The 10,939-nt window shown below is 41.4% G+C and overlaps 1 protein-coding gene across 10 annotated transcripts in view; it reads right to left on the bottom strand.

Moving 5' to 3' along the window:
* Positions 1-10,939, bottom strand: part of KALRN (kalirin RhoGEF kinase) — a 692,240-nt gene that overhangs the window by 6,772 nt on the left and 674,529 nt on the right. For 9 of the 10 annotated variants that reach the window (XM_024991355.2, XM_024991361.2, XM_059886080.1 and 6 more), the window contains 2 exons: positions 6,335-6,535; positions 483-621 (listed from right to left, as the gene is read on the bottom strand). In XM_024991355.2, the coding sequence (XP_024847123.1) occupies positions 483-621; positions 6,335-6,535 (340 nt within the window). Of the gene's footprint in view, positions 1-482; positions 622-6,334; positions 6,536-10,939 lie in introns of those variants that run through there. The other variant, XM_059886084.1, reaches the window with a different exon arrangement.

The following is a 10,939-nucleotide window of genomic DNA, read 5'->3' as shown; positions in this document are numbered from 1 at the left end:
GTAGGACTCCAGCCACTCCAACACGGTTCTGCTATTCTTTGATAAAGTCTGTAGTGTGTGGGATGTTCCCTATGCTTCAAACTGAACTAAACTCTGAGGCTGGATGGTACTTCAGAGAAATTGGTTGACACTGAAAATCCTGTCTTTTTAACTAGCCCTTCTGCACTGAAAGAGTAAATTATTTATTTGGGGGGAACAGGGGCTTCTTTAGAAAAAGACAGCAACATTTAGTGATTCCTTCTATAAAGTTAGACAAAGTGGTTAAAGCCCACCTACATTCTCTTAGCCCAGATATTATGTGACTCTGATGTGTTCTCATTAATTCAATAATAACACACAAATTGTGTGACAACCCATTTTGTGTTTAATATTCATAGGGATTCTAATGCAAGGAAATAAAATGAGAATTTATATTCCTCAAGGGCAATGACTGGCAGGTTGAACTTAAGCACTTCTCTGCTGGGGTTGCTGTTTATTGTTACCTTTATGTCCAAATGTGCAACTCTGCAGTTATGAAGGTACTGCAGGGCTTCCATGATGTCTCGAATGTAGAAAGCTACTTTTTCTTCCATCAGCTCATCATGATTCATAAGATAGTCTAAGAGTCGGCCATCGTCCATCCTGAAAAAAGGGAGGAAAAGGCCAAGGAAATATGTTTGCAAAGAAAACAAAAAAAATAGCACACATATAAATCTGTAACATTGCTAATATTTCTCCTATTTCCTATTATAAATGAAGATCAGTGCTGCAAGACATGTAAATTTTAGTTAGAGTCCAAAGTTAGTATAATGTTCAGAACTTACATTAAAAAGATAGATAAATAGATATGGAGGAGATAGAAAGAGATAGAAATAGATGGACAGATAAGAGAGAGATGCATGCTTCAGGAAATAAATCTGTATAATCTTAAGACACATTGTGAATGCCTGCTAAGTTACTTCAGTTGTGTCCAACTCTACAATGCTATGGACTATAGCCCGGCAGACTCTGTCCATTGAAATTGCTCACAAGAAAAGTCTGACATCCCTTTAAGAGAGGTTGCTGCTGCTACTGCTGCTAAGTCGCTTCAATCGCTCAATTGTGTCTGACTCTGTGCGACCCCATAGACGGCAGCCCACCAGGCTTCCCCATCCCTGGGATTCTCCAGGCAAGAACACTGGAGTGGGTTGCCATTTCCTTCTCCAATGTAGGAAAGTGAAAAGTGAGAGTGAAGTCGCTCAGTCGTGCCCGACTCTTAGCGACCCCATAGACTGTAACCTACCAGGCTCCTTCATCCATGGGATTTTCCAGGCAAGAGTACTGGAGTGGGGTGCCATTGCCTTCTCCTTTAAGAGAGGTTAGATTGCAAAATAGAGAAAGGGAGGAGACAGAGAGAGATCTTGCAACTATCTGAATAACTGGAATCTGGTGGCTTCAAGGAGCCTCACATGTGTTTTGCAAATTGCTTTTCCTTTGTCAGCTTTTAGTTGGGGAAAAGTAGCCAGTAGGCAAAATTTGACCTTGAAATTCACGATCCCTTCTTGAATCCTACTCCTCCTGGGCAACTATCCAACTTTAAAAACTATGCCTGAGAGCCTGCTACGAGGAGCCAGCCAAACCTAGACTTGAATGCTGGTTCTGCCACAGACAGGCCGGGGGCTTGGAACAAGTCATTTACTCTCTGTTTTGCTTTCTTCATCTTTAAAGTGAGAGTAACAACAACAGTAACAATCCCTATTTCATCTATGAGGACTGTTGATGGATCAAGTGAGACAATGAGGCATTAAAGCATAACTGGTAGCAATAGTAAGAAAGCAACGAATGGCAACTATCTTCAGGTACCCTGTGCCCTCTTTAGCAGGGAGTGACCAGATGTCAGGCGGCTGTTCTCTAACGTGCACTGGGCCATTGAGGACCATCCCCGGAGAGGCCCAGGCAGAGGAACCTGAGCCAGAATCAGAAGCTACTTTTGAGCACAGCTGACATCCTCCCACCAAGTTCCCATTCTCTTCTCTAGCTTGTTCCTTCCCACCAGCTTGTTTTCTTCTCCTGCTTTCCTTGACAGGCTCAGAGGCCTAAATCACAGTTGAAAGCTGTAAATGGAGGTGCTTCTCTACTGAAGACAAGTACATGTGGAGCCATACACAGTACTAGTCTCCAGTATAAATGTCTGTCTTCTCTCCAGACCCAGGGCCTCATCACACCAACCAGACAACATTTCTATGAGGGACCCATACTTCTGAAAAGACTGTCCTCTTGGGCCTCTGTAAGATTTCTCTAAACAACAGGGCATGATCTCTGTTCTTAGCTTGGGGAAGGAGTGGGAAGGATGTGACCTTATTGCTCCCTTCTAGGACCCAGTATGTAGCCCAAAGTATACAGGGATACATACTGGAATGAGTGGAAGTTTTTGAAGGTCTGGAATGAGAGGAAGTCTGGAATGAGTGGAAGGTTTTGAAAGTAAGATTCTACCCTGAAAGGACTTTCTTGGGGGTAGATTGGGGATGCTATAGCAGTAGATGAGAGGAGCAACCCCATGTCCAAGGAGTGGCAGCTGCACAGGTGCAGGAGGACCTAGAGGAGCTACTCCACGTTCAAGATCAGAAGGGGTATCTGAGGAGATACCCCTCGTCCAAGGTAAGCAGCAGGGCTGCGCTTTGCTGGAGCAGCCGTGAAGAGATACCCCACGACCAAGGTAAGAGAAACCCAAAAAGACGGTAGATGTTGCGAGAAGGCATCAGAGGGCAGACATACTGAAACCATAATAACAGAAAACTAGCCAATCTGATCACATGGACCATAGCCTTGTCTAACTCAATGAAACTAAGCCATGCTGTGTGGGGCCACCCAGGACGGACAGGTCATGGTGGAGAGGTCTGACAGAATGTAGTCCACTGGAGAAGGGCATGGCAAACCACTTCAGTATTCTTGCCTTGAGAACCCCATGAACAGTATGAAAAGGCAAAATGATAGGATACTGAAAGAGGAACTCCCCAGGTCAGTAGGTGCCCAATATGCTACTGGAGATCAGTGGAGAAATAACTCCAGAAAGAATGAAGGGATGGAGCCAAAGCAAAAACAACACCCAGTTGTGGATGTGACTGGTGATAGAAGCAAGGTCCAATGCTGTTAAGAGCAACATTGCATAGGAACCTGGAATGTCAGGTCCATGAATCAAGGCAAATTGGAAGTGGTCAAACAGGAGATGGCAAGAGTGAACGTCAACATTCTAGGAATCAGAGAACTAAAATGGACTAGAATGGGTGAATTTAACTCAGATGACCATTATATCTACTACTGTGGGCAGGAATCCCTTAGAAGAAATGGAGTAGCCATCATGGTCAACAACAGAGTCTGAAATGCAGTACTTGGATGCAATCTCAAAAATGACAGAATGATCTCCGTTTGCTTCCAAGGCAAACCATTCAATATCATGGTAATCCAAGTCTATGCCCCAACCAGTAATACTGAAGAAGCTGAAGTTGAACAGTTCTATGAAGATGTACAAGACCTTTTAGAACTAACACCCCAAAAAGATGTCCTTTTCATTATAGAGGACTGGAATGCAAAAGTAGGAAGTCAAGAAACACCTGGAGTAACAGGCAAATTTGGCCTTGGAGTACAGAATGAAGCAGGGCAAAGGCTAATAGAGTTTTGCCAAGCGAACGCACTGCTCATAGCAAACACCCTCTTCCAACAACACAAGAGAAGACTCTACACATGGACATCACCAGATGGTCAACACTGAAATCAGACTGATTATATTCTTTGCAGCCAAAGATGGAGAAGCTCTATACAGTCAACAAAAACAAGACCGGGAGCTGACTGTGGCTCAGATCATGAGCTCCTTATTGCCAAATTCAGACTTAAATTGAAGAAAGTAGGGAAAACCACTAGACCATTCAGGTATGACCTAAATCAAATCCCTTATGATTATACAGTAGAAGTGAGAAATAGATTTAAGGGCCTAGATCTGATAGATAGAGTGCCTGATGAACTATGGACGGAGGTTTGTGACATTGTACAGGAGACAGGGATCAAGACCATCCCCATGGAAAAGAAATGCAAAAAAGCACAATGGCTGTCTGGGGAGGCCTTACAAATAGCTGTGAAAAGAAGAGAAGCGAAAAGCAAAGGAGAAAAGGAAAGATATAAGCATCTGAATGCAGAGTTCCAAAGAATAGCAAGGAGAGATAAGAAAGCCTTCCTCAGCGATCAATGCAAAGAAATAGAGGAAAACAACAGAATGGGAAAGACTAGGGATCTCTTCAAGAAAATTAGAGATACCAAGGGAACATTTCATGCAAAGATGGGCTCGATAAAGGACAGAAAGGGTATGGACCTAACAGAAGCAGAAGATATTAAGAAGAGGTGGCAAGAATACACAGAAGAACTGTACAAAAAAAGATCTTCATGACCCAGATAATCACGATGGTGTGATCACTCACCTAGAGCCAGACAGCCTGGAATGGGAAGTCAAGTGGGCCTTAGAAAGCATCACTATGAACAAAGCTAGTGGAGGTGACAGAATTCCAGTTGAGCTATTTCAAATCCTGAAAGATGATGCTGTGAAAGTGCTGCACTCAATATGCCAGCAAATTTGGAAAACTCAGCAGTGGCCACAGGACTGGAAAAGGTCAGTTTTCATTCCAATCCCAAAGAAAGGCAATGCCAAAGAATGCTCAAACTACTGCACAATTGCACTCATCTCACACGCTAGTAAAGTAATGCTCAAAATTCTCCAAGCCAGGCTTCAAGCAATATGTGAACCGAGAACTTCCAGATGTTCAAGCTGGTTGTAGAAAAGGCAGAGGAACCAGAGATCAAATTGTCAACATCCGCTGGATCATGGAAAAAGCGAGAGAGTTCCAGAAAAACATCTATTTCTACTTTATTGACTATGCCAAAGCCTTTGACTATGTGGATCACAATAAACTGTGGAAAATTCTGAAAGAGATGGGAATACAAGACCATCTGACCTGCCTCTTGAGAAACCTATATGCAGGTCAGGAAGCAACAGAACTCGACATGGAACAACAGACTGCTTCCAAATAGGCAAAGGAGTACGTCAAGGCTGTATACTGTCACCCTTCTTATTTAACTTCTATGCAGAGTACATCATGAGAAACGCTGGGCTGGAAGAAGCACAAGCCGGAATCAAGGTTGCCGGGAGAAATATCAATAACCTCAGATATGCAGATGACACTACCCTTATGGCAGAAAGTGAAGAGGAACTAAAAAGCCTCTTGATGAAAGTGAAAGAGGAGAGTGAAAAAGTTGGCTTAAAGCTCAATATTCAGAAAACTAAGATCATGGCATCTGGTCCCATCACTTCATGGGAAACAGTGGAAACAGTGTCAGACTTTATTTTTCTGGGCTCCAAAATCACTGCAGATGGTGATTGCAGCCATGAAATTAAAAGATACTTATTCCTTGGAAGGAAAGTTATGACCCACCTAGATAGCATATTCAAAGGCAGAGACATTACTTTGCCAACAAAGATCCGTCTAGTCAAGGCTTTGGTTTTTCCAGTGGTCATGTATGGATGTGAGAGTTGGACTGTGAAGAAGGCTGAGCGCTGAAGAATTGATGCTTTTGAACTGTGGTGTTAGAGAAGACTCTTGAGAGTCCCTTGGACTGCAAGGAGATCAAACCAGTCCATTCTGAAGGAGATCAGCCCTGGGATTTCTTTGGAAGGACTGATGCTAAAGCTGAAACTCCAATACTTCGGCCACCTCATGCGAAGAGTTGACTCATTGGAAAAGACCCTGATGCTGGGAGGGATTGGAGGCAGGAGGAGAAGGGGACAACAGAGGATGAGATGGCTGGATGGCATCACTGACTCAATGGACATGAGTCTGAGTGAACTCCGGGAGTTGGTGATGGACAGGGAGGCCTGGCGTGCTGCGATTCATGGGGTCGCAAAGCGTCGGACACGACTGAGCAACTGAACTGAACTGATAGCAGTAGATAGATGCACAGACTCGTCTCTTTCAATTCATTTTCACCCCTGTCAATGAGACCATTGCCAATAAGCTTTTCCTAAACTCCTGCCCTGCCCGAAAGCCCATAAGAGAAAGAAGATGAAAACTGGAGTGAGACAGATGTGTGTTCAAGTCCCAGCTTCTCCATTTCCTAGTTTTAAGGAGCTACTTTTAATGAACTTCCTTATCTCTGATTTTCTGATCTATAAAATGGGAATCACATTTTTATACAATGGAGGGGAGAGTGCATGTTACATACAACACTTTGTAAGCTAGAGGCATTATATGAAATGTAACTGCCATTTCCATTGTGAGCAAGAAAGAAGCCAAACAGCTGGGGACTGCGTTCAAGAGATGATACTGGTACTTACAGTTCCAAAATGAGGATGTAGGAAGTGGGGGACTCATAGGTGTCATGGAGAGTGATGTATTGGGGGTGCTGCAGGTGCTGAAGCAGGGCAGCCTCGTGGGCAGCCTGCTCTTTTTTCTTCATTTTTTTGCTAACAAATTTCACAGCGACATCTTTGCGAGTAGCTTTGTGAATGCACTTCTTTACTATGGAGAACCGGCCTCTGGAAAACAAAAGGGAGAAAGTGTTTTGCCAAGATTCCTCAATCAACTAGGTATCATTTTATTCAAGGATGCGAGAAGTTTTATCTGAAGTGGTTAGACAGTAACATTTTATTATTATAGAAATCTACCTTTTTTGCATTTTTAACTATAACATTATCATTCAGGATTGTTAACTATAATATTATCTTTCCTTTCTTAGCATTTGAGGGTTCTCCAAGTTGCAAAAAACTAAATAACATTTTTAGTCAATGAACATCAACTACAAGTTCAGTTTCCTGAACAGAGTATATTTCTATAAAATACAACAGTAAGAATATCAAATAAGGAGGAATTCTGCTCTATGATAATTTCATAACATTTTCTAAAGAGGCAATTTTTTTTCATCTTATTTTATATTTCTTATCCTTTTGTTACAGAAAATTTCCTATATACACAAAAGTAGAGAGAAGAGTATAACAGATCTTCTATGTACCCAGCAGCCGGTATCAACAATTATCAACATTTTGCCAAACTTTCATCTACCCTTTACCTATCTCCTGCCCATTTTTTTTTGTTTTGTTTTGTTTTTCTGGAGTGTTTTAAGTGTATGTTATTTCTAGAATAAATATTAAGTTTGCATCTCTAGTTTGACAAGGACATTTAAAAATATATCACCACCACTCCATTTTCACATCTAACAAAATTAACTATACCTAAATTAGACAGACTGATTCCCAGACTCACCTATAGGCCTATGGAAGGTAGTAAGAAAGTAATACAGAAGGAGAAACTGGTTGGCAGAGAAGGAGAGAGAGGGAGGGCTGAAGAGGTGACAAGGCAGCAACATTCAGAATCTGTCCATGAGGGGCCCTAACCCAAGAGTAGGGGAGTGAGAAGTCCTAGGGCAGTCCACTCATCTAGCAGAAATGAATGCATCAGATATCATGGGTACCACTAAGCTTGTCCAGTTGACTCCTTGACCTGGCTCTGTGTTCACTAAGCAACTTCCTGATAATAACTTTTTTCACTATAAATTTTCCCCAAAGAAGAGAAGGCCCTAATTAACAAAGTAAGTATTAGACAAGTATTAATTGAATGCCTATTACATGCCAGACATCAATCTTGGCATAGTGAACAAGTATTGGCCAAACTGGCAGTTCTATTTTACATTATCAAGTAAAAAGTTGCCATCCTGGGTTTTAACAGCACTCTCTCTTCTTTGTTTCCTATAGGTCACTCCTTCCAGAGGACTTTAAATGCAGGAAAACAACTGATTGCTGAAGAGAGATCTGAACTGGTGGTTATGTCACGGTATTGCTACCTTAATTTTTAAAATATATTTTGTGTTTATCAATGTTATGCATCCTTATGGTTTAAAAAGTCATTAGCCTTAGCAAAGTTTGTCATCAAAATCAGTAATGTCTCATTCTCCATTCATCACCATTTTTCTTCCCGTAGAAGCAGTTTAATGTATTTTGCTGATTTTTCAGATATTTTCTTCTATGGCAGTAAGTATAGTATGTTTTGTATGATTACTTCTTGACTTTTCAGTTTTAGTTATTATCTGTTGACATCCCGCTATGGAAGATGAGATTTTAGCCTCTTTCCTTCCTTTGTCTCTACTGCATAACCACTTTTCCCATTCCCTGTCCTTCCAAGAGAATTATATTGTAATCAATATTCAGTTTTTCCATTATTGCAACTATGTGAAGTGCGGTCACAGTTGAACCTCTAGTAAAGTAAGACAATTTTTCATGTTTGTAGTAAAATGCATTCTTTAATAATTTCTGACAAAGAGTGTATGGGAAATAAGTTGTTTGATATTTACATATCTAAAATGCTTATTCTACATTTATAATTGTTAGGTTAGCTGGGTATAATTCTAGGTTGAAAAAATTTGAAGGAATTATTCTGTTGCCTTCTAACTTCTAGTGTGAATGATGATGTTAACTGTTAATGCCCATAGCATTATTATTCCTAACCCTTTGCATATGATTCTTATAAAAATATTTAATTGTCTTTTCATTGAGATTTCTCTTACATTCTTTAGCTCAACGATCCTTTCTATAGTTCTGCTGGCCAGAAATATTGGATTCCATCAGAATTTTAGCCTCTGCATCATCATATACTTTCACATGAATACCCTTGCGGGTAAAGGAGTAAAAGAAAGAAGAAAAAGGTGAAAATAGGGATCTCATTGCTCTCTTCCTGTTTTTTGGCCATAAAGACGGGTTTCTCTCAGAGAGTTTGCTCTCTGGGGATGCGGGACAGTTCCCTGATTTGGCCCACCCTTGGGTCAAAGCTAGGAGATCAAAGAGAGAAAAAAACCTCAAAGCCCAGAAAACTCACTGCCACTGTCCATGTCTTTTTCAGGTGTTACCCTCCCTCCCCAATCTCCCTGTCGTTAACTTTTCAGGAAGCTCAGAGAGTTGCTGTTTGTGTTTCATCCAAAGATGCTAGTGTAGTCAGTGAGAGAAAAGGCCACAATGCCCTTACTCCATCTTGGCCAGCATCATCAATTGGTTCATGTTAACAACTGGGGACTAGGAAGTTGTTTGGAAGCTCTGAGTTTGTGGATGGAGTCTGTCAACTTGACTCTCACTGTATGGTGAACTGCATGGACTGTTCAGTTGGGGGAAACTTCAAAGTCAGTATCTTTAAATCTTTCCTCTTGAGTTGGTCAAATTTTGCAGAGAAAGATCCTCCAACTTTCTGGCAAGAATGTGAAGCCTTGCTTTTCCACCTCTGGAAGCCTGTTTGGTAAGGGAACAGGGGTCCTCGGTATCTAGCATTTATATATTCTCATAAGGGTCCTGTGTTGGTGATGCCATCCAACCATCTCATCCTCTGTCATCCCCTTCTCCTCCTGCCTTCAAACTTTCCCAGCATCAGGGTCTTTTCAAATGAGTCAGTTCTTCGCATCAGGTGGCCAAAGTATAGGAGTTTCAGCTTCAGCATCAGTCCTTCCAATGAATATTCAGGACTCATCTCTTTTAGGATGGACTGGTTTGATCTCCTTGCAGTCCAAGGGACTCTCAAGAGTCCTTTCCAACAGCACAGTTCAAAAGCATCAATTCTTTGGTGCTCAGCTTTCTTTATAGTCCAACTCTATGGCTATACTGCTGCCTTTTTGGATCCTGTAACCAGGTAGCATTCCCAGGGGATAACTCTTCGGCTTCTTTAAGCTGCAGTGGTGCCTGTATAGTTTATTTCTGGTTAAGTATGCTATGCTCAAGTGCTCTTTACTTCTATGAATGAGCTATAGGAGTGAAGATATTTCTTTTTTGTAATAATTACTGAAGAGCCATTTCTAACAAGATAGCCATATAGACCCAGAATTCTAGGTTTATGTGTGATGGAGAAAGCTGACTCACATATATGACCCTGGCACAGTGGCACAGATATATTTTGTGTCTTATGTAAGTATCTACATGTCTTATTTCCATTCTGTTAACATAACAGCATTTTAAAGGATCTTCTAAAAATATGAAGACTATCTTGGGAGAGAGGAAAATCTTCAGGTTATTGGAGATAAAAAACGTGCCTTAGCCTATGACTATCAACAGCAAATACAGGCTTCGGGGAGGACTTAACTGGTACATCCAGGGGACTGAGCCAGTTTCATTTAGAACCAGATGGGGATTTGATCTGCTTATTATTGGGGCTCACAGTGTGGTAGTGTTTTAGTCACTAAGTCGTGTCTGACTCTTGCGATCCCATGGACTGTAGCCCACTGGGCTCCTCTGTCCATGGGATTCTCCAGGCAAGAATACTGGAGTGGGTTGCCATTTCCTTCTCCAGAGGATCTTCCCAACCCAGGGACTGAACCTGGTTCTCCTGCATTGCAGGCAGATTCTTTACTGCTGATTCACCATGAAGCCCTGGGGGGTCATATATAAGCTTCACAAAGTTCAGTATCATGGAGCAAACTAGATTTCAATTACCAAAATTTATTTTTGACAAAAATTACTGTGATGAGAAACAACATATATTAGTAAAAAAAATACAGGCTTAAAGTCAGGTACCCAAGGTTTGAATCCTGGCTGTATACTTCCTAGTTGTGGGATCTTGAAAAAGTTACTTAACCTTCTGAGCCTGAGTTTCTTTTATTGGAAATCTACTCAAACACTACCTCATGGTGTTGTAAGGATTAGATTAAATAACTTTTGTATAATATCTGCATAGTATCCAGAGGACTATATTACTCAATAAGCATCATCATCATTCATTACCATGTAGATTTCCACTGGCTCTCCCCTGTTTTTCTGTTTGGCTACCTATGTGAAGAAGATCAGGAAGTAGAGCTAAAGCTGGGTTTTGATGAAAGGAGCTGTAACAAAAGGCAGTGAATTACACTGTGACTCCTGCCTAGGAAAATAAGAATAATGAACATTTTTGCTCTCTCCACAACCTCTGCCACAACC

This window comes from Bos taurus, chromosome 1 (assembly GCF_002263795.3).
Source record: "Bos taurus isolate L1 Dominette 01449 registration number 42190680 breed Hereford chromosome 1, ARS-UCD2.0, whole genome shotgun sequence".
Lineage (NCBI taxonomy): Eukaryota > Metazoa > Chordata > Mammalia > Artiodactyla > Bovidae > Bos > Bos taurus.
Note: the sequence above shows the minus strand (reverse complement) of the source record. Positions and strands in the feature narration are given on the sequence as shown.